The sequence below is a fragment of the Bubalus kerabau genome, chromosome 13 (assembly GCF_029407905.1).
Source record: "Bubalus kerabau isolate K-KA32 ecotype Philippines breed swamp buffalo chromosome 13, PCC_UOA_SB_1v2, whole genome shotgun sequence".
Lineage (NCBI taxonomy): Eukaryota > Metazoa > Chordata > Mammalia > Artiodactyla > Bovidae > Bubalus > Bubalus kerabau.
This window is the reverse complement of record NC_073636.1, coordinates 78,435,727-78,459,602: the sequence shown is the minus strand read 5'-3', so window position 1 is coordinate 78,459,602 and position 23,876 is coordinate 78,435,727. Positions and strand designations below refer to the sequence as shown.

Here is a 23,876-nt window from a genome sequence, read left to right as displayed (position 1 = left end):
ATCACTGCTCCCAAAGCCAGCCCCATAAGTATACAATCTAAGTTAATGTGACTCACCTCCCCAGCAGGCTAACCCTAGATCACCTCCCAGACCACTGCCCCCAAGACAGTCAATTCCTAGGCAGGTTGATAAGAAGTCTAGGGGTCCCCAAGGAGAGAGAGGTCTGGAATTCTCAAGGAGGAAGAAAGGACCATCGTTTTTTTTCTCTCTACATTCCTTAGGATTATATAACAATAATGTATTCTGCTTGAGGACAGTCTCTGGAAAAAACTGGCTAATCCTGTTATCTTAAAATGTAAATTATGGGAGTGGGTCTAATGAGGTCTTTACAACCTCCAGGCATTCTTTTGACTCACTGTAATAAGTAATTAAAAAGTATATAACTCCATTGCTAACACTAGTGAGGGGGTACTCTTTCTGCCCCCTTTTGATGTCAATGTCAGAAGCTTTCTCTATCTCCTTTATACTTTAATAAAATTCTATTACACAAAAGCTCTGAGTGATCAAGCCTCATCTCTGGCCCCGGATTGAATTCTTCTCCTCCGGAGGCCAGGAATCCCAGTATCTTTCGTGGTTCAGCAACAACCTTTCATCCTGGGGGCTCATCCAGGATTCTTCAGGACAAGGTAAGGATGCTTGAAGCTCTAGATCTTTGTTCTCCTAGCAAACACGTTTTCTGCTGTACTTTACTAACTTCCCTGGCGGATCAGAGGTTAAAGCGTCTGCCTGCAATGCGGGAGACCTGGGTTCGATCCCTGGGCTGGGAAGATCTCCTGGAGAAGGAAAAGGCAACCCACTCCAGTACTCTTGCCTGGAGAATCCCACAGACAGAGTAGCCTGGTAGGCTACAGTCCATGGAGTCGCTAAGAGTCAGACACGACTGAGAGACTTCACTTTCACTTACACTTACTAACTCTACAGTGTGCTTGTGTGATTGAATGACACACCCTGCGCGAAGCAAGTGAGGAGCCCTGCTCTGCTGTTCCACTGTGACCTCATACGGCTTATGGCAGAAACCCGTCGGGGGTTTATACTGACCTACCAATACCAAGAGACACCCAATGTCTCCTTCGGGGACTGACCAGAAATGGGCAAAGCGTGTGGACCGAACTCTCCTTTCTCGGTCAAACTATCTGGTTTATTTGACCATTTCGTAACTCCTTGGGTATTAGAACTACTAATCTAATCTGTTGGATCACAGACTTTCAAGGGACTTGTGATATATGCTGTTATTGTGTACTGTTACCTTGGTCCCAAACTTAGATTGGTATTCAGGAAGCGCCTAGCCTCGCTAGGAATTGAAAGGTTGTTGTTGAATCACACGAATACACCGGGATTCTTGGCCCCTGGAGGAGAAGAATTCAATCCGGGGCCAGAGACGAGGCTTGATCACTCAGAGCTTTTGTGTAATAAAGTTTTATTAAAGTATAAAGGAGATAGAGAAAGCTTCTGACATAGGCATCAGAAAGGGGCAGAAAGAGTACCCGCTTGCTAGTGTTAACAATGAGATTATATAATCCAAAGAATGTCTGGAGGTTGTAAAAACCTCATCAGACCTACTCCCATAATTTACATTTTAAGATAACACTGTCCTTAGGCAAGATACATCCTTGTAAAGACCAGGTCTACTCCCATAATTAACATTTTAAGATAACAGAAGGTTGAATCCAAAGACTGTCCTTAGGCAGGATACATTATTGTTATATAATCCTAAGGAATGTAGAGAAGGGAAAAAAGTTTGTCCTTTCTTCCTCCTTGAGAATTCCAGACCCCTCTCTCCTTGGGGACCCCTAGACTCCCTATCAACCTGCCTAGGAACTGACTCTCTCATTATCAAAAGCTAGATGGAGCTCTAGCTCTAAGAGCATCTCGGAGGTTAAAGGTTACTCAGATTGGACGTGCAATGGGTTTCTTCCTTTGGTAACTCTAGCTCTTAGTGGACCAGAGGAGGCTTTCCAGTGGATTTTGTCCCAAACTCCTTAGATATTCTTTTTGTGGAATCTGTGGGAATGAAATGGAAGGACTGGCCCTAAAAAAACTCGAGGACAAAAATCACTTTTTCCTCACTGGCCAGCTGTTCTCTTTTGCTATCGTTTATACTGGTATGGTAATCCTTGGAAGGAACATCTCAGTTTTATGTTCGTACCGGTCTTACTGTGGTCAGGAATATACTCAGGGTGGTGCACACACACTCAGGTGACGAATGTTTCCCCCAGCGGTCTTAGCTGGGGAGGCATTCTGGAAGGTTACTCTGATTGCACCCTGGGTGGCATCAGAGGCAAGCAAGGTTTTAATGGTGAGGAGCTAGGCATCAGTCTGGGATGCCATCAGGTCTACCCCTGATGCATCTCCACCCCGTCTTGGTGGTAGAACCGGGAGGAACAAGTACAGCACCTGTGTCGGTAAGGGACAAAGTGCTACCAGGGAAGGAAAGCTTTGGTGTAAAGTCTGTCTACACCCCCATCTAGAGCAGGGAGAGACGCCTCCAGTAGAATGATGGCGCTGGTCACTTTTTTTCTCTCTTACAAATGGGAGCTAACAATTCCAGCCTCACTCATTTGAACTGTGTCCTGAAAAACTGGGATAGATTTGATCCCCAGAGCTTAAAGAAGACACGCCTGGTCTTCCTATGTGATACTGCATGGCCGTGGTACCCACTGGAGGATGGCGAACGGTGGCTAGTTGGAGGGTCTCTTAATTATAAGACTGTTTTACAATTAGACCGGTTCTGTAGAAAACAAGGGAAATGGGTAGAAGTAGCATATTTGTTGTCCTTTTTCTCACCTCAAAATATGCCAGACTTATGTCTTAAGGGTATAAATTTCAGTTGTTCTTTAAGCTATAACTGGGACTCTGTGCTATTTTCTGATCTTCTGATTTTCTGAGTTTCTGATCGTGCCAGAGTCTCCCTCACCCCTTTTGGGGAGGGATATACTGAGCAAGGTCCATGCCTCATGGATTTCATGAATATGGAGCCCTCCCTTTCTCTCCCTTTAATTGAACAAAATGTAAATCCTAGAGTACGGGCTGATGGAAAATCTGTGGGCCGAGCACAAAATGCTATTCCTGTAGTTGTCAAGCTCAAAGACCCCACTTATTTCCACATAAGAAGCAGCATCCACTGAAACCTGAGGTAAAGGAAGGTTTAAAACCCATCGTCAAGAATTTAAAGGAGCAGGGACTATTAACTCCCTGTAACAGTCCATGCAACACTCCTATTTTGGGTATAAAGAAATCAAATGGTAAATAGAGACTAGTTCAAGATTTACAAATAACAAATGAGGCTGTAGTTCCTTTACACCCCGTGGTGCCTATTATACTCTATTGTCTGAAATTCCTGAATGAGCCAAATGCTTCTCAGTAATTGATTTAAAAGATGCCTTCTATTCAGTGCCTTTGGTGGAGGTAAGTCAATTTCTATTTGCCTTTGAAGACCCTGCAAAGCCAGCTTCTCAGTTAACCTGGACAGTTTTGCCCCAGGGATTTCGTGACAGCCCTCACTTATTTGGACAAAGTTTGTTACAGGATCTACAAAACTTTAATAGCTCCGAAGCCGTGGTACTACAATATGTAGATGATATTCTGCTCTGTGCTGAGACAGAGGAAGCTTGTTCACAAGCCTCAGAAGATTTCTTAAACTTTCTGGCAGGCTGCAGTTACCAGGCATCAAGAGAAAAGGCTCAGCTTTGTCAACAATCTGTTAGATATCTGGGCCTAATTGTATCAGAAGGGACTAGGGCCATAGGCCCCGAGAGAATTAAACCTATACTAAATCATCCCCTACCTATGACTTTAAGACAATTGAGAGGATTTTGGGGAATCACAGGCTACTGTTGCATTGGATTCTGGGTTACGGGGAACTTGCCCGGCCTTTGTATAAACTTATAGCTGAGACAGGCCCAAACCAACAGACTGGTTTGGTCTCCAGATACTCAAAAGGCTTTTAAAGTTCTTCAGACTGCTGTCCTACAAGCTCCCACTTTGAGCTTGGCCACAGGGTCAGAATTTAATTTGTTAGTCACTGAAAGAAAAGGTATGGCCTTGGGAGTTTTTACACAACCCCGAGGGCCTCACCTGCAACCTATTTCTTACCTAAGCAGAGAATTAGAAGTAATTTCACGTGGGTGGCCCACACTGTCCAAGAGTAATTGGGGCAACGGCTTTATTAGCACCTGAAGCTTTAAAACTAATCCATGGATGAAATCTCACTGTATTGACTTCTCATCATGTGAGTGGAATCTTAAATTCTAAGGTTAATACTTGGATGAGAGACAGTAGGCTTCTTAAATATCAGTCATTGTTGTTAGAAGGACCAGTAACTAAGCTTAAAGTTTGCGTAAATTTAAATCCTGCCACTTTTCTTCCTGAGAAGGAAAATGAAACACCTGATCATGATTGTTCCCAATTCCTAACTTTATGCAGCTCAGGAAGATCTAATGGATACCCTGTTAGATAATCCTGACATGGAAATATTTACAGATGCCAGTTCTTCTGTTTGGGAGGGGAAGCGTAAAGCAGGTTATGCCATGGTGATGGCTGAACAGGTTTTAGAAGCAAAATCTCTCCCCCAGGGAACCAGTGCTCAGCTAGCGGAGCTTGTGGCTCTGACCTGAGCTCTAGAGTTAAGCAAAGGGCAGCGGGTAAATATACTGATTCTAAGTATGCTTATTTGATTTTACATGCTCATGCTGCTACATGGAAAGAAAGAGTTCAAAATGGCAACAGGAGAACCTATTAAGCATTTCAGAGAGCTGAGAGACTTTTAACTGCTAAATATTGTCCTAAAGAAGTAGCTATTATGCATTGCAAAGGGCATAGCAGGGATGCGAGTAAAGAAGCCAAAGGTAATCAGCTGGCTGACTGTCAAGCCAGAAAAGCTGCATTTTACTAAACCCCTTCACTCCAGATGCCTTTGAACTGGACAGGTCCTGTGGAACAGGAAAAACCACAATATACTGAGGAAGAATTAGAAAGATACTGTAGGAGGAAATGGACAGAACAGGCTTCATCTTGAAAGCACGACTCCATCTTGGGCCGGACTCCATCTTGGACTTTGAGCTCTATGCCCAGTATCTATGGAAACGACATACCAACTGGAGAACCAGGCCCCTCGGATGGAAGAATCCCAGGGCTCATACCTAGACTCTCCATTGCCTAAAAGAATACCCTGATTATCTGTGTAACCAAATAGAATCATAAATTCTATTATACTTATTGGGGTATGACTACAGGCCTATGATAATTGTCCACTTGAAAAAGGAATTAACAGGGCCTGGACCCAATCTCAGGCCTGTTCATGCTGATCATGCTCAGCCACCTCTCCAATGGACTCTGGACTCTGTGCTTAGTGCCTATGGAAACTACAACAGAAGGATAAGACCCCCCTCTGGACAGGGGAATCTTGAAGATCACATCCAGGTTACTCATTGCCTAAGAGAAAACATACTCTAATCACCCCTGCCTCTGGACAGGTCATAAATGTTTTCTTTACTTTTTTTTTTTTTTTTTGAGACCAAATAATAATATTTAATAGTTTAGTCATTAAACAAAAGTCAGGGACCCTAAGTTCCTTGTCAGAGGCTATAGATAATATTCTTTTTTTTTTTTTAATTTAAATTTATTTATTTTAATTAGAGGCTAATTACTTTACAATATTGTATTGGTTTTGCCATACATCAACATGAATCCACCACGGGTGTACACGTGCTCCCCATCCTGAACCCCCCCCCCCACCTCCCTCCCTGTACCATCCCTCTGGGTCATCCCAGTGCACCAGCCCCAAGCATCCTGTATTCTGCATTGAATCTGGACTGGTGATTCATTTCTTATATGATATTATACATGTTTCAATGCCATTCTCCCAAATCATCCCACCTTCTCCCTCTCCCACAGAGTCCAAAAGACTATTCTATACATCTGTGTCTCTTTTGCTGTCTCGCATACAGCGTTATCATTACCATCTTTCTAACTTCCTTATACATGCGTTAGTTAGTTAGTTCAGTCGCTCAGTCGTGTCCAACTCTTTGCGACCCCATGAATCGCAGCACACCAGGCCTCCCTGTCCATCACCAACTCCTGGAGTTCACTCAGACTCATTGGTTTTCTTTCTGGCTTACTTCACTCTGTATAATCGGCTCCAGTTTCATCCACCTCATTAGAAGTGATTCAAATGTATTCTTTTTAATGGCTGAGTAATACTCTATTGTGTATATGTACCACAGCTTTCTTATCCACTCATCTGCTGATGGACATCTAGGTTGCTTCCATGTCCTGGCTATTATAAACAGTGCTGCGATGAACATTGGGGTACATGTGTCTCTTTCAATTCTGGTTTCCTCAGTGTGTATGCCCAGCAGTGGGATTGCTGGGTCATAAGGCAGTTCTATTTCCAGTTTTTTAAGGAATCTCCACACTGTTCTCCATAGTGGCTGTACTAGTTTTCATTCCCACCAACAGTGTAAGAGGGTTCCCTTTTCTCCACACCCTCTCCAGCATTTATTGCTTGTAGACTTGTGGATCACAGCCATTCTGACTGGCATGAAATGGTACCTCATTGTGGTTTTGATTTGCATTTCTCTGATAATGAGTGATGTTGAGCATCTTTTCATGTGTTTGTTAGCCATCTGTATGTCTTCTTTGGAGAAATGTCTATTTAGTTCTTTGGCCCATTTTTTGATTGGGTCATTTATTTTTCTGGAGTTGAGCTGTAGGAGTTGCTTGTATATTTTTGAGATTAGTTCTTTGTCAGTTGCTTCATTTGCTATTATTTTCTCCCATTCTGAAGGCTCTTTTCACCTTGCTTAGAGTTTCCTTTGTTGTGCAGAAGCTTTTAATTTTAATTAGGTCCCATTTGTTTATTTTTGTTTTTATTTCCAATATTCTGGGAGGTGGGTCATAGAGGATCCTGCTGTGATGTATGTCAGAGAGTGTTTTGCCTATGTTCTCCTCTAGGAGTTTTATAGTTTCTGGTCTTACGTTTAGATCTTTAATCCATTTTGCGTTTATTTTTGTGTATGGTGTTAGAAAGTGTTCTAGTTTCATTCTTTTACAAGTGGTTGACCAGTTTTCCCAGAACCACTTGTTAAAGAGATTGTCTTTTCTCCATTGTATATTCTTGCCTCCTTTGTCAAAGATAAGGTGTCCATAGGTGCATGGATTTATCTCTGGGCTTTCTATTTTGTTCCATTGATCTATATTTCTGTCTTTGTGCCAGTACCATACTGTCTTGATGATTGTGGCTTTGTAGTAGAGCCTGAAGTCAGTCAGGTTGATTCCTCCAGTTCCATTCTTCTTTCTCAAGATTGCTTTGGCTAGTCGAGGTTTTTTGTATTTCCATACAAATTGTGAAATTATTTGTTCTAGCTCTGTGAAAAATACCATTGGTAACTTGATAGGGATTGCATTGAATCTATAGATTGCTTTGGGAAGTATACTCTTTTTCACTATATTGATTCTTCCGATCCATTAACATGGTATATTTCTCCATCTATTAGTGTCTTCTTTGATTTCTTTCACCAGTGTTTTGTAGTTTTATATATATAGAAACTATTTAGTTTCTTTAGGTAGATATATTCCTAAGTATTTTATTCTTTTTGTTGCAGTGGTGAATGGAATTGTTTCCTTAATTTCTCTTTCTATTTTCTCATTATTAGTGTATAGGAATGCAAGGGATTTCTGTGTGTTGATTTTATATCCTGCAACTTTACTATATTCATTGATTAGCTCTAGTAATTTTCTGGTGGAGTCTTTAGGGTTTTCTATGTAGAGGATCATGTCATCTGCAAACACTGAGAGTTTTACTTCTTCTTTTCCAATTTGGATTCCTTCTATTTCTTTTTCTGCTCTGATTGCTGTGGCCAAAACTTCCAAAACTATGTTGAATAGTAGTGGTGAAAGTGGGCACCCTTGTCTTGTTCCTGACTTTAGGGGAAATGCTTTCAATTTTTCACCATTGAGGATAATGTTTGCTGTGGGTTTGTCATATATAGCTTTTATTATGTTGAGGTATGTTCCTTCTATTCCTGCTTTCTGGAGAGTTTTTATCATAAATGGATGTTGAATTTTGTCAAAGGCTTTCTCTGCATCTTTTGAGATAATCATATGGCTTTTATTTTTCAATGTTAATGTGGTGTATTACATTGATTGATTTGCAGATATTGAAGAATCCTTGCATCCCTGGGATAAAGCCCACTTGGTCATGGTGTATGATCTTTTTAATGTGTTGCTGGATTCTGATTGCTAGAATTTTGTGAAGGATTTTTGCATCTATGTTCATCAGTGATATTGGCCTGTAGTTTTCTTTTTTTGTGGCATCTTTGTCAGGTTTTGGTATTAGGGTGATGGTGGCCTCATAGAATGAGTTTGGAAGTTTACCTTCCTCTGCAGTTTTCTGGAAGAGTTTGAGTAGGATAGGTGTTAGCTCTTCTCTAAATTTTTGGTAGAATTCAGCTGTGAAGCCATCTGGACCTGGGCTTTTGTTTGCTGGAAGATTTCTGGTTACAGTTTCAATTTCTGTGCTTGTGATGGATCTGTTAAGATTTTCTATTTCTTCCTGATGTAGTTTTGGAAAGTTGTACTTTTCTAATAATTTGTCCATTTCTTCCACATTGTCCATTTTTATTCATATAATTGCTGATAGTAGTCTCTTATGATCCTTTGTGTTTCTGTGTTGTCTGTTGTGATCTCTCCATTTTCATTTCTACTTTTATTGATTTGATTTTTCTCCCTTTGTTTCTTGATGAGTCTGGCTAATGGTTTGTCAATTTTATTTATCCTTTCAAAGAACCAGCTTTGGGCTTTGTTGATTTTTGCTATGGTCTCTTTTGTTTCTTTTGCATTTATTTCTGCCTTAATTTTAAAGATTTCTTTCCTTCTACTAACCCTGGGGTTCTTCATTTCTTCCTTTTATAGTTGCTTTAGGTGTAGAGTTAGGTTATTTATTTGACTTTTTCCTTGTTTCTTGAGATATGCCTGTATTGCTATGAACTTTCCCCTTAGCACCGCTTTTACAGTGTCCCACAGGTTTTGGGTTGTTGTGTTTTCATTTTCATTCATTTCTATGCATATTTTGATTTTTTTCTTGATTTCTTCTGTGATTTGTTGGTTATTCAGCAGCGTGTTGTTCAGCCTCCATATGTTGGAATTTTTAATAGTTTTTCTCCTATAAATGAAGTCACTCAGTCGTATCCGACTCTTTGCGACCCCATGGACTGTAGCTTACCATGCTCCTCCATCTGTGGGATTCTCCAGGCAAGAATACTGGAGTGGGTTGCCATTTCCTTCTCCAGGAGATCTTCCCAACCCAGGGATCGAACTGGGGTCTCCTGCATTGCAGGCAGACACTTTACCATCTGAGCCCCCAGGGAAGCTCTCTTTCTCCTGTAATTGAAATCTAATCTTACTGCATTGTGGTCGGAAAGAATGCTTGGAATGATTTCAATTTTTTTGAATTTACCAAGGCTAGATTTATGGCCCAGGATGTGATCTATCCTGGAGAAGATTCCATGTGCACTTGAGAAAAAGGTGAAATTCATTGTTTGGGGGTAAAATGTCCTATAGCTATCAATTAGGTCTAACTGGTCTATTGTCTCATTTAAAGTTTGTGTTTCCTTATTAATTTTCTGTTTAGTTGATCTATCCATAGGTGTGAGTGGGGTATTAAAGTCTCCACTATTATTGTGTTATTGTTAATTTCCCCTTTCATACTTGTTAGCATTTGTCTTACATATTGTAGTGCCCCTATGTTGGGTGCATATATATTTATAATTGTTATATCTACTTCTTGGATTGATCCTTTGATCATTATGTAGTGTCCTTCTTTGTCTCTTTTCACAGCCTTTGTTTTAAAGTCTATTTTATCTGATATGAGTATTGCTACTCCTGCTTTCTTCTGGTCTCTATTTGCATGGAATATCTTTTTCCAGCCCTTCACTTTCAGTCTGTATGTGTCCCCTGTTTTGAGGAGGGTCTCTTGTAGACAACATATATAGGGGTCTTGTTTTTGTATCCATTCAGCCAGTCTTTGTCTTTTGGTTGGGGCATTCAACCCATTTATATTTAAGGTAATTATTGATAAGTATGATCCTGTTGCCATTTACTTTATTGTTTTGGGTTCCAGTTTATACACCCTTTTTGTGTTTCTTGTCTAGAGAGTATCCTTTAGCATTTGTTGGAGAGCTGATTTGGTGGTACTGAATTCTCTTAGCTTTTGCTTGTCTGTAAAGCTTTTGATTGCTCCTTCATATTTGAATGAGATCCTTGCTGGGTACAGTAATCTGGGCTGTAGGTTATATTCTTTCATCACTTTAAATATGTCTTGCCATTCCCTCCTGGTCTGATGAGTTTCTACTGAAAGATCAGCTGTTATTCTTATGGGAATCCCCTTGTGTGTTATTTGTTGTTTTTCCCTTGCTGCTTTTAATATTTGTTCTTTGTGTTTGATCTTTGTTAATTTGATTAGTATGTGTCTTGGGGTGTTTTGCCTAGGGTTTATCCTGTTTGGGACTCTCTGGGTTTCTTGGACTTGGGTGATTATTTCCTTCCCCATTTTAGGGAAGTTTTCAACTATTATCTCCTCAAGTATTTTCTCATGGTCTTTCTTTTTGTCTTCTTCTTCTGGGACTCCTATGATTCGAATGTTGGGGCATTTAATATTGTCCTGGAGGTCTCTGAGATTGTCCTCATTTCTTTTAATTCGTTTTTCTTTTTTCCTCTCTGATTTATTTATTTCTACCATTCTATCTTCCACTTCACTAATCCTACCTTCTGCCTCCATTATTCTACTATTTGTTGCCTCCAGAGTGTTTTTGATCTCATTTATTGCATTATTCATTATATTTTGACTCTTTTTTATTTCTTCTAGGTCCTTGTTAAACCTTTCTTGCATCTTCTCAATCCTTGTCTCCAGGCTGTTTATCTGTGATTCCATTTTGATTTCAAGGTTTTGGATCATTTTCACTATCATTATTTGGAATCCTTTATCAGGTAGATTTCCTATCTCTTCCTCTTTTGTTTGGTTTGGTGGGCATTTATCCTGTTCCTTTACCTCCTGGGTATTCCTCTGTCTCTTCATCTTGTTTATATTGCTGAGTTTGGGGTGGCCTTTCTGTATTCTGGCAGTTTGTGGAGTTCTCTTTATTGTGGAGTTTCCTCGCTGTGGGTGGGGTTGTACAGGTGGCTTGTCAAGGTTTCTTGGTTAGGAAAGCTTGTGCTGGTGTTCTGGTGGGTGGAGCTGGATATCTTCTCTCTGGAGTGCAATGAACTGTCCAGTAATGTGTTATGAGATGTCAATGGGTTTGGAGTAACTTTGGGTAGCCTGTATATTGAAGCTCAGGGCTATGTTCCTGTGTTGCTGGAGAATATGCGTGGTATGTCTTGCTCTGGAACTTGTTGGCCCTTGGGTGGTGCTTGGTTTCAGTGTAGGTATGGAGGCGTTTGATGAGCTCCTGTTGATTAATGTTCCCTGGAGTCAGTTCTCTGGTGTTCTCAGGATTGGGACTTAAGCCTCCTGCTTCTGGTTTTCAGTCTTATTTTTACATAGTCTCAAGGCTTCTCCTTCTATACAACACCGTTGATAAAACATCTAGGTTAAAGATGAAAAGTTTATCCACAGTGAGAGACACCCAGAGAGGTTCACAGAGTTACATGGAGAAGAGAAGAGGGAGGAGGGAGTTAGAGGTGACCCAAATGAGATGAGGCGGAATCAAAAGAGGAGAGAGCAAGCTAGCCAGTAATCACTTCCTTATGTGCACTCCACAATCTGGACCGCTCAGAGATGTTCACGGAGTTATACAGAGAAGAGAAGAGGGAGGAAGGAGACAGAGGTGGCCAGGAGGATAAAAGGGGGGAATCAAAAGGAGAGAGACAGATCCAGCCAGTAATTAGTTCCCTAAGTGTTCTCCACTGTCTGGAACACACAGAGATTCACAGAGTTGGATAGAGAAGAGAAGGGGCAGGTAGGAGACAGAGGCGACCTGGTGGAGAAAAAGGAGAGTCCAAAGGGGGAGAGAGCAGTCAAGCCAGTAATCTTGCTTCCAAGTAAAAATGGGTACTGAAGATTGGGTTCTTAAAGGTACAAAATTGATAACAAATACCAAAAAGCAAAGATTAAAAATCTAGAGTAGAGGTTGGATTTTCAAAAACACAATATTAAAGAAAAGAAGAAAAAAAAGTCACAAAAATTATAAATATATATATATATATATGAAGTTTGCTTTAAAAAATAAGGTCTTTTTTTTTGCAAAGTAATAGTAGGTTATAAAAATGAAAATTAAAGGAGTAATAGAGGACTTAAAAATTAAAAAAAAATTTAACAAAGAATGATCGTAAAAATAGTAAAAATATATCTAGGACTTTCTCTGGTGTTGTTGTGGGCAGTGTGGGGTCAGTTCATTTTTGGATAGTTCCTTCAGTTCAGTCCAGTCACTCAGTCATGTCCGACTCTTTGCGACCCCATGAATCACAGCACGCCAGGCCTCCCTGTCCATCACCATCTCCCGGAGTTCACTCAAACTCACGTCCATCAAGTCAGTGATGCCATCCAGCCATCTCAGCCTCTGTCGTCCCCTTCTCCTCCTGCCCCCAATCCCTCCCAGCATCAGGGTCCTTTCCAATGAGTCAACTCTTCGCATGAGGTGGCCAAAGTACTGGAGTTTCAGGTTCAGCATCAGTCCTTCCAAAGAACACCTAGGACTGATCTCCTCTAGAATGGACTGGTTGGATCTCCTTGCAGTCCAAGGGACTCTCGAGAGTCTTCTCCAACACCGCAGTTCAAAAGCATCAGTTCTTCGGTGCTCAGATTTCTTCACAGTCCAACTCTCGCATCCATACATGACTACTGGAAAAACCACAGCCTTGACTAGATGGACCTTTGTTGGCAGAGTAATGTCTCTGCTTTTCAATATGCTATCTAGGTTGGTCATAACTTTTCTTTCAAGGAGTAAGTGTCTTTTAATTTCATGGCTTGGTCCGGCTTATATTTCTCAAGATCTATAGGCCCCTTCCTATGCAGTCGGTACTAACTACAGGGTTTTAATCTATTGCATCTGTCACTTCCAAGGCAGTTCCCTCTGTTTTAGCTTCTTCTGTTTGCTGGTCTCTTCAGTGTCTGATTTCCGCCCTGACACAGGGGGCGGTGGTGGACACTTTTTTAGGCTCACTTGTTCAGTTGCGCTGTGGGGAGGGAGGGACGCTGCAAACAAATAACACTGGCGTGTGCTCGCAGTGTCTCAGCCGCATTGGGCCTGCCTCCACTCACGGCGCGTGTGCCCTCCCTGCCCACACTGCTCAGGCTTTAGGTTGCTCCACTAGGAACCCTCCAAGGCCGACCCTGGGCTGCATGCACCTCCTAGGTCTAAGCCGCTCAGATTCAGGCACTTGGGGAGTCCTCAGAGGCAGAGACTCGGTTGGGCCTGCGTTTTGTGTCTGGGTAGCTCAGGTGATGAGGTGTTTGGCGAGCATGGTTGCTGTGACTTATCGCTTCCCCTGTCCCTGCCGCTCGGTTTTCTGGGTGTACAACCAGCACACCTTCGCAGGCAGATGTCCAGAACCCCAATAAGTCTTAGTTAGCAAAGAAGCCTGCTTGCAGTTTGGTAGATAATGTCTCTCTGGGGCTGCAATTGCTCCCTTTCGGCTCTGGATGCCTGTCACCAGAGGGGGATGGTCTGCAGCTGGCTAGCTCAGTTCAGTCCTTTGTTCTGTGCGCGGGCCTAGCGGTGTCTTAGATTAGGGCTTTGTGCATAGTAGCTATCCTGCAGTCCGGTTTGCTAGCCCAAGTTAGTTAGCTCAGATTGCCCTCAGGGCATTCAGGCCTGGTCCTTACTCTAAGCGATGAACCCCGCACCTGCCTGCAAAGCCCCCACTTGCTAGTGGTGGGTGCAGGCATCTGCGCTGCTTCTCCACTGGGGGAGTTACCTTTGGGCTTGTAATCTGTGGGTTTTAATTATTTATTTATTTTTCCTCCCTGTTATGTTGCCCTCTGTGCTTCCAAGGCTCGCCACAGACTCGGCAGTGAGAGTGTTTCCTCGTGTTTGGAAACTTCTCTCTTTTTAAGACTCCCTTCCTGGGACGGAGCTCCGTCCCTCCCTCTTTTGTCTCTTTTTTTGTCTTTTATGTTTTTTCCTACCTCCCTTTGAAGACAATGGGCTGCTTTTCCGTGTGCCTGATGTCCTCTGCCGGCATTCAGAAGTTGTTTTGTGGAATTTACTCAGCGTTTCAATGTTCTTTTGATGAATTTGTGGGGGAGAAAGTGGTCTCCACATCCTATTCCAATGCCATCTTGGGACTGCCTTCATAAATCTTTTCTGTATCTATCGGAATGTAACCACAGGCTTATCGATTATTAACTGGTTGGAATGTAACCGCGAGCTTATTGATTATTAACTGTCTGAACACATAAGACATGAATGATGGGTTATTGTGATTGTATTTTCCCTTCCTTTGTTTATGTAAGTCTCAAGGAATTTGGGGTGGTGGGTTCAGACACGTGCACATGGGGTATAAAAGATTTTCACAAATGCCGGTCGGGGTCCTTGACTAAGAGGAGACTAAGAGGTCCAATGCCTTGGACCCACCGGTATACTAAACTGCATTCCACTATCTGCATTGTCCTTCTAAGTGAGTTAGTTTCCCGGAACGCATGGCTGTAACATTTGGTGCATTGGCTGGGAAACTCCTCGCTTTGAGGGACAGGTCTCATTTGAGGCCACCCCAAGGCTTTGAGGCTTGAATCTCCTAGAGGGGGGAAGGCACCTTGCCCTGTGTAAGAATTCGGCCTTTCAACGCCCGGTTTCTTAGCTTTGACAGGCAATGAACGGCAGCAAGGGAACTGAACACTCAGGTAGGGAGGAGCCCAGCTGGCAGGGTGGAAGAGGGGGCCTGATCACCCCCCTGGGAGGGACCAGAAGGGAGACACATAGGAAACTGGTTTAGGGCAACAATAGCGGCTTGGCACTCAGGTCGATGGACATGCCAGGGATAAAGAAAGGGAACTTAAGGTTTAAGAAAGCCAGTTAGGAGGTGTGTCCACGCTGTCTTAGGGAACATGCCGAGCTGTCAACACAGGGTTTTAGAAAGAGGCCATCGATTTCCGCCACTCATATTCTGCCCTCCCCAGGAGGTACCCATCTGCTGTGTGACTCATCATCTCCCCTGCCAGTGAAAAGGTAGATTGGCTTCTGGGGAAAGCCCTGGGATGTGGGAATCCAGAGGTAAGAAAATGGAAGGAAGCGGATCTAAGGCCACTGTACTGGAGAATAGGATGCAGAATTTTAAGAAAGGATTCGATGGAGACGATAGGAAGAAAATGACGCCTGGCCGGCTCCGTATGCTTTGTGAAGTTGAATGGCCTTCAGTGGGCGTTGGCAGGCCATCAGAGGGAACTATGGACTTAAATGTCATAAAGGCAGTCTATGGTATAGTTACGGGAAAGCGCGGACACCCCGACCAGTTCCTGTACATAGACTCTTGGCTGGGAATAGCCCAAGAACCACCCCCCCCCCACTGCCCCACCCCAAATAGTCCCGTTTTTATGCTTATGGAGGGGAAGGAAAAATCTTGATGGCCCCAAAGGTAACCAAGGATGAAGAGGAAATTTTCAGTCAGTTCGGTCGCTCAGTCATGTCTGACTTTGTGACCCCATGAATCGCAGCAAGCCAGGCCTCCCTGTCCATCACCAACTCCCGGAGTTCACTCAGACTCATGTCCATTGAGTCAGTGATGTCATCCAGCCATCTCATCCTCTGTCATCCCCTTCTCCTCCTGCCCCCAATCCCTCCCAGCATCAGAGTCTTTTCCAATGAGTCAACTCTTCTCATGAGGTGGCCAAAGTATTGGAGTTTCAGCTTTAGCATCATTCCTTCCAAAGAAATCCCAGGGCTGATCTCCTTCAGAATGGACTGGTTGCATCTCCTTGCAGCCAAGGGACTCTCAAGAGTCTTCTCCAACACCATAGTTCAAAAGCATCAGTTCTTCAGCGTTCAGGTTTCTTCACAGTCCAACTCTCACATCCATACATGACCACTGGAAAAACCATAGCCTTGACTAGACGGACCTTTGTTGGCAAAGTAATGTCTCTGCTTTTCAATATGCTATCTAGGTTGGTCATAACTTTTCTTCCAAGGAGTAAGCATCTTTTAATTTCATGGCTGCAGTCACCATCTGCAGTGATTTTGGAGCTCAAAAAAAATAAAGTCTGACACTGTTTCCGCTGTCTCCCCATCTATTTCCCATGAAGTGATGGGACCAGATGCCATGATCTTCGTTTTCTGAATGTTGAGTTTTAAGCCAACATTTTCACTCTCCTCTTTCACCTTCATCAAGAGGCTTTTGAGTTCCTCTTCACTTTCTGCCATAAGGGTGGTATCATCTGCATCTCTGAGGTTTTTGATATTTCTCCCGGCATCTTGATTCCAGCTTATGCTTCTTCCAGCCCATCATTTTTCATGATGTACTCTGCAGGATCCTGAAGGAGATGAGCTTCCCCCACCTCATATTGGATGATGGTTCCGCCAGCTAATAGCACCGTGGCCACCAGAGGCCCATCCGGAGGAACCAGCCCTAGACCGGTAAGCCTCCCAGACTCCTCAACAGTCCCGACAGCTCCACACGTTGTAGAGCCAAACCGCCCCCCGCCCCCCCGAACCACACCCGGCAGGCTCCAGATTCAGCTGGAGGGACAATGAGCCCACCGGACTCTACCAGCCTGGATGCTGCCCCTATGTTCCCTAAACTCTACCCTCCACTCCCGGTAAGTACTCCTGGACAAGGGGGAGGAACCACTGGCATTAAACAAAGGCTCCGCTCTGCCAGAGAGCCAGAGGAAAAAATACCCTTGCAGATGCCCCTCAGAGAAGCTCAGCAACCCCCAGTGATAGGGGAGGACGTACCTGTCACCAAGCTCCTGTAACCTATTGCTATCAGCCCTCTTCATCAACCGATACACTGAACTGGCAAAATCACAGCCCCTCTTACTCGGTGGAACCCCAGGGCGTGACTAGACTAATGGAGACTATTTTGCCCACTCACTGACCAACCTGGGGCGATATAATGCAATTACTAGCATCTCTCTTCAGTACAGAAGAGAGATATAGGATCAACACTGAGGCAAGGACATGGTTACAGGAGATGGTTCCTGAGGGCACTGCTAACCCAGAGAGGTGGATAGAGCAAGTCTTCCCCACTGACAGACCTAATTGGGACGTCAATACAGAGGAAGAAAAAATCCAATTAGACAGATACCAGATGGTGATTACACAAGGACTTAAAAGGGGAGACCAGAGGCTGATGGACATGTCTAAACTGGCTGGAATAGTTCACAAGGGAAACGAGTCACCCTCCGAATTTTGCAAGAGACTTTGTGAGGCCTACAGACTCTATACACCCATAGATCCAGAAGCTACGGGCTCCCAGATTGTTATCAATTCAGCATTTATCTCTCAAGCATGTCCTGACATACAACAAACGCTTCAAAAGACCGAGGGAGTTCTATCCATGTCTAGTCCTCGGCTGATTGAAATAGCAGATAAGGTGTTCCGGAATAGGGACAAGGAAATAGAAAAGAAATACGAGAAAAGGTATAAAGACGAGCAGAGGAGAACAGACGAGAGGTTTGCAATGTTGGCTGCTGCGCTTGGAAAATCTTCTGAAGACTTTTCCAGCGCCCAAGCAAAGAAACCCCCGCTAGCTTCGAGGTCAGGACAGCCCTCCAACTGGTCCCAACGGAGGCTACGGGCTGCATTACAGCCAAATCAATGCGCCCAATGCCGTGGGTTCGGTCATTGGAAGAATGAGTGCCCAGAAGGAAGAAGGGAGAATAAATCCCTCCCGGTTGCAGAACTCACTAACATAGAGACTGAATAGGGATGCCGGGGCTCGAAGACTTCAGGTCCCCGAGAGCCCATGGTAACTTTAAAAATTGGGGACCAAGACATTGACTTTATGGTGGACACTGGGGTAGAATTGTCCGCGGTGACTAAACCCGTGGCGCCACTGTCTAAAAGGACCGCCGCCGTAAGTGGGTTTCAGGAGAAGAAATGGTTAAATCATTTTGCCAGCCCAGGAAATGCCAGATGGGGGGTCACCAAGTGACTCATGAGTTCCTCTATATCCCTGAGTGCCCAATACCCCTGCTGGGGAGAGACTTACTCTCCAAACTGGGAGGACAAGTGACTTTCTCTCCTAAAGAGAGGCCCACTTTTTGGATGGGCACAACAACCTACTTACTCTCCCTCTCTGTGCCCCCTCAAGACGAATGCAGGCTACGTGAGCCCCCTGGAGATAAACAAGGCCAGGCAACAGAGTTGGAGAGAAGGCTAACTCAGCTGTTCCCTGAGGTCTGGGGTGAAGATAACCCCCCTGGGCTAGCTAGACACCAAGCCCCTGTAATAATAGAACTCAGAGCTGGCACCACCCCGGTGAGAAAGCGTCAATACCCAATACCCATAGGAGCCCGAATTGGGATTCTGCCTCACATCAGCAGGCTAAAACAGGCAGGCATCCTGGTGGAATGTCAAACAGCCTGGAACACACCAAAATTACCAGTAAAGAAGGAAGGAGGACAAGACTATAGGCCCGTACAGGAACTCAGATTGGTCAATCAGGCCACTGTAACTCTGCACCTGTCTGTCCCCAAACCCCTATACTTACTTAGCCTCCTCCCACCTAAGACAAGGATCTATACTTGCTTGGACCTCGAAGATCCTTTTTCTGTATACGCCTAGCACCTGCATCACAACCCATTTTCGCCTTTGAATGGGAGAACCCAATCGGAGGCAATAAGCACCAGCTCACTTGGACACACCTCTCGCAAGGATTCAAAAACACACCAACCATCTTTGGAGAAGCCTTGGCCTCAGACCTGGAGCCTTTCCAGCCTGAAAGGTGTGGATGTTGGCTCTTGCAATATGTGGACGACCTGTTGCTAGCCACTGAGACCTGGGAGGAATGCTGTGAAGGGACCCCAGCGCTCCTCCACTGGCTGGCAGAAGCGGAATCCCGAGTGTCGAGGAAAAAGGCACAAATCTGCAAGGAGGAGGTAAGGTATTTGGGGTTTGTCTTAAGGGGAAGCACAAGGTTGCTAGACCAATCTAGAAAAGAAGTAATTCTGAGGCCCCCCACGCCTAAGACTCACCGGCAAGTCAGGGAGGTCCTAGGGGCCACTGGATTCTGCAGGATTTGGATTCCAAGGTATTCTCAAATAGCACAGCCCCTATTTGAGCTCCTGACAGGGCCTGAAGAAAATCCAGTAAACTGGACTGAGAAACAGCAGAAAGCCTTTGAGGAGCTAAGACTAGCATTCACCTCCTCCCGCACCTTGGGATTGCCAGACCTCCCCAAACCATTCACCTTGTATGTGACCGGGAAAGATAAACAGCCATGGGGGTTTTGACTCAGACCTTGGGAACATGGGACAGGCCAATAGCTTACCTTTCAAAGCGACTTGATAACGTTGCCACTGGGTGGCCTAGCTGTCTGCGGGCAGTGGCCACGGTCGCCTTACTGGTACGTGAAGCCGCAAAGCTGACTTTAGGCCAGGACCTGATCGTAAAGGTCCCACATGAAGTCAACACCCTCCTTTGAGGAGACCCCCACAAATGGCTGTCAAATTCCCAAATTATTCAATACCAGGGACTGCTATACGAAAACCCCAATCTCCGTATCGAGCCTTGCCAGGGTTTAAACCTAGCAACGCTTCTCCCAACGGGAGAAGGTGGACCTACCCACGATTGCAAGGAAGTCTTAGAGGAGGTCTATGCTAGGCGTCCAGACCTCCGAGACAGGCCAATTTCAAATCCTGACTGGACTCTGTACACTGATGGCACCAGCCTGGTAGAGCTAGGACAGCGACGGTCAGGCTATGCTGTAGTCACAGAGAGACTGGTATCGAGGCCAGCTCCTTACCACAGCACTGGTCAGCCCAGTGAGCAGATTATGGGCCTTAGTCCGGGCACTGCAATTGTCAAAGGGTAAGAGAGTGAACGTCTACACCGACTCCCGGTATGCTTTCGCTGTGGTCCACGGACGTGGGGCGCTACACCGGGAGGGAGGCCTTCTAACAGCCAATGGAAAGGACATTAAGAGTAAGGAGGAGATTCTGACTCTGCTAGACGCTGTCTGGAGCCCCGCGGAGGTAGCAGTCATGCACTGCTGTGGGCACCAGAAGGAAGACACCCCACAGGCTCGAGGAAATAGGCTGGCTGGCAAGACCCCCATATGGGCAGCAGAGGACAGAAAGGAAAGCAGGGAAATCCCCATGAGAACATTTGTCCTAGCTGAGCTACCCGAGCTGGCCCTAGACTCCCCAACATACACTGAGGCTCAAACCCAACTAGCTGAAGCGGAGGGAGCCACCAAAACAGACAAAGGATGGCGGGAGCTACCAGGTGGTAAGCTACTAGTGCCCAAAGAGATGGCCCCCTCTCTGGTGAGCCAAGGTCATCGTACAACTTACCTAGGACATGACAAATTGGAGGAATTGATCCGAAGGTATTTTCTGGTTCCTCGCCTTGCCTCTCTGTGTAGAACGGAATCCCCAAATTGCAACACCTGCTGTCAGATTAACACTGCTCCAGGGTGCAGGCCAAACCCCCCAGGCATCCAATTAAAAGGTACCCTTCCTTTTGAACACCTGGAAGTGGACTTCACTGAGATGAAACCTGTTGGTCTTGGTATGTACATTCTCGGGATGGGTGGAGGCCTTCCCACCTGAACTGAAAGAGCGTCAGAAGTGGCTTGGAGCCTGCTTAGGGAAATAGTTCCTCGATTTGGATTCCCCACCAGCACAGGATCAGATAACGGCCCAGCCTTCATATCAGCTCTGATACAACAAGTAAGTAAAGCCATGAAGATAAATGGAAGTTACACACCGCCTAGCGGCCTCAGAATTCCGGAATGGTAGAACGAACTAACCGGACACTATAGGAGACACTTTCTAAATGGATTATAGAAACTGACTGTTCCTGTGTAGATGTACTTCCCACGGCCTTGCTCAAACTCAGGATGACCGCATGTTCCCATGGCTACTCTCCCTACGAAGTTTTATATGGGAGGCCTCCTCCCATAATAAGACAGGTAACAACTGATATACTTCAGGTAAGAGGAGACGGGATATCACAGCAGATGGAACAACTAAGTAAGGTAATTAATCAAGTAACTAAGTTTGTGCAAGAAAGAATACCGTTGCCCCTGGGGGAGCAAATGCATGAGTTTATACCAGGGGACCAGGTATGGGTGAAAGAATGGCAACATGACCCACTAGCCCCCAATGGAAAGGTCCTTATACTGTTGTCTTAACCACCCCTGCCGCAATTAAAGTTGCAGGCATCGCCTCTTGGATCCATCACACCAGAGCGAAGAAGGCATACCACGCTGACCTGGAAGACGCCGAGTGGACCACCCAGAAGGACCCTACCGACCCACGGGAAACCAGGATATTCTGAAGAGGAAGAAGAAAAGGAGGTCCCGGACGAGCCCTCTATAGAATGGAGCTGGGTAAGCGACTCCTGCTACTCGGCTTCACCAACGCAATGCTGAACCTGACCACTGTCCCGGTACAGGGCAACATCTTCATCTCATGGGCACATTCTTACGCAAACTTCCACAACTCCTCCAATTGTTGGGTATGTGGGGCTATGCCCCTGTCAGTAACGGACGGACTCCCCTGGTGGGTATCGCCACTTCATGATGGAGATTTTCTACCACTGTGTTCTTTCTTGGAACAACAGAAAGGAGCTTTCATTTCTCTCAGCAATCATGATCTTTCTTTGCTCTCCTGGTGTAAGAAAGAGCCATCAATGGGCCTGGGACATGGGGTTACATTTAGCATGAACGCTAGTCTTAAGGCACTAACAAGTGCTTATAACTCATATACGAGCAATGGACAGAAGAAAAGCACCCCTACCAAAGAGGAACAGACCTCCCGGTACCATGAGGTATACTACCAGGTCTGGGATGAACATTTCTGGATGACTTCTGAGAGAGGACAGGTGATTACTCCCGCTACAATTTGCTGGGAACAAAAAGAACACAAAATTGGATTTGGAGACCTCCCCCTAGACCCAAAAGATTTAAAATATATGGGTTATTTGTCCACTGAACAATGTAAACAAATCTTGGACGTAACCTATCACCCCAGTCGGTCTGCTCAGTGGCCCGGTTCCGACTGGAAATACAGTCCTGGAATCCGCTGGGTAGCCCCCAATGGGACCAAGTGGCTTTGTGGGCCTAACTTATGGCCATGGTTACCAGTTGGCTGGGTAGGGCGTTGCACACTAGGATTTGTTTTCGCCCCTGGCAGAATTAAGCCTCGCCTACACCATCCTCCAGCAAACCTGCCCTATCTGCATGCAAGATGGACACGATCCACGTTCCAATGGTATGACTATCTTGCTGGCTTCTTTGTACCCTCTATAGGGACAGCGGATATCATGGTTAGGGTAGAGGCCTTAAATAATTTCACTAAACAGGCCCTCTTAGACAGTAAAAAAGCCATTGAAGCTTTGAATGAAGAACAATCTCAGATGAGGAAGGCAGTAATGCAAAATAGGATGGCATTAGACATACTCACAGCAGCCCAGGGGGGAACTTGTGCCATAATTAAAGTCGAATGTTGTGTATACATCCCTGACCTGTCTGGAAATGTATCTGCTGCCATGGAGGATATGCAAAAACAAGTGAAAGCCATGTCTGGTGAAAATATTCCCTTTTGGACTTCGATCCTGTCCTGGGTAAAGGGAGACTGGTGGAAAACTATTATAAATGTTGTTATCGTATTCTTAATCATACTGGTTTGTGGGCCGTGCTTGTTACAATGCCTTGTGAATTTTGTAACCCAGAGGTTGGTAGCGTTGTCTCATGTGGTTGACCATAGGACTAACGTACAATCTACCTCTCAATGAATGATGCTCGTTACGGAAACTAAGAGCATCAAGAGCGGGGAATGAAGAAGGAATTCACAGGGCCTGGACCCCATCTCAGGCCTGTTCGTGCTGATCGTGCTCAGCCACCTCCCCAGTGGACTCTGGACTCTGTGCTTAGTGCCTGTGGAAACTACAACAGAAGGATAAGACCCCCTCTGGACAGGGGAATCTTGAAGATCACATCCACGTTACTCATCGCCTAAGAGAAAACATACTCTAATCACCCCTGCCTCCGGACACGTCATAAATCTTTTCTGTATCTATCGCAATGTAACCACAGGCTTATCGATTATTAACTGGTTGGAATGTAACCGTGAGCTTATTGATTATTAACTTTCTGAACACATAAGACATGAATGATGGGTTATTGTGATTGTATTTTCCCTTCCTTTGTTTATGTAAGTCTCAAGGAATTTGGGGTGGTGGGTTCGGACATGTACACATGGGGTGTAAAAGATTTTCACAAATGCTGGTCGGGGTCCTTGACTAAGAGGAGACTCTGCCTTGGGACCGCCGGTGTAATAAACTGCACTCCAGTATCTGCATTGTCGTTGTGAGTGAGTTAGTTTCCCGGAACGCGTGGCTGTAACATTTGGTGCATTGGCCGGGAAACTCCTCACTTTGAGGAGACAGATCTCATCTGAGGCCACCCCGAGGCCTTGTGACTTGAATCTCCTAGGGGGGGAAGGCACCTTGCCCCTCTTGAAGAATTCGGCCTTTCAACACCCGGTTTCTTCGCTTTGGCAGATAGTGAACGGCAGCAAAGGAACTGAGCACTCAGGTGGGGAGGAGCCCAGCCGGCAGGGTGGAAGAGGGGGCCTGATCACCCCCCGGCTGCTTGGCACTCAGGTCGACAGCTGTGCCAGGGATAAAGAAAGGGAACTTGAGGCTTAAGGAAGCCGGTAGGAGGTGTGTCCACGCCGTCTTAGGGAATGCGCTGAGCTGTGGCCACAGGCTTATAGA

At 45.1% G+C, this 23,876-nt stretch overlaps 1 protein-coding gene across 2 annotated transcripts; it reads left to right on the top strand.

The window, feature by feature from the left end:
• Positions 1 to 506: 506 nt before the first annotated feature.
• LOC129626071 (endogenous retrovirus group PABLB member 1 Env polyprotein-like) lies at positions 507 to 23,450 on the top strand. Of its 2 annotated transcripts, none has more exons than XM_055545258.1 (3): positions 507 to 626; positions 16,456 to 16,562; positions 21,310 to 23,450. In XM_055545258.1, the coding sequence occupies exon 3, from the start codon at positions 21,477 to 21,479 to the stop codon at positions 22,890 to 22,892; it is 1,416 nt and encodes a 471-aa protein (XP_055401233.1). In that variant the 5' UTR covers positions 507 to 626; positions 16,456 to 16,562; positions 21,310 to 21,476; the 3' UTR covers positions 22,893 to 23,450. The 2 variants fall into 2 exon arrangements, with proteins under 2 accessions (XP_055401233.1, XP_055401234.1); XM_055545259.1 differs by lacking the exon at positions 507 to 626 and adding an exon at positions 1,827 to 3,405.
• The last annotated feature ends 426 nt before the right edge of the window (positions 23,451 to 23,876 follow it).

Bases quoted from the DNA above. Each gene is read 5' to 3' on its own strand.
- LOC129626071 (XM_055545258.1), top strand. From the start codon at position 21,477: ATGGAGCTGGGTAAGCGACTCCTGCTACTCGGCTTCACCAACGCAATG.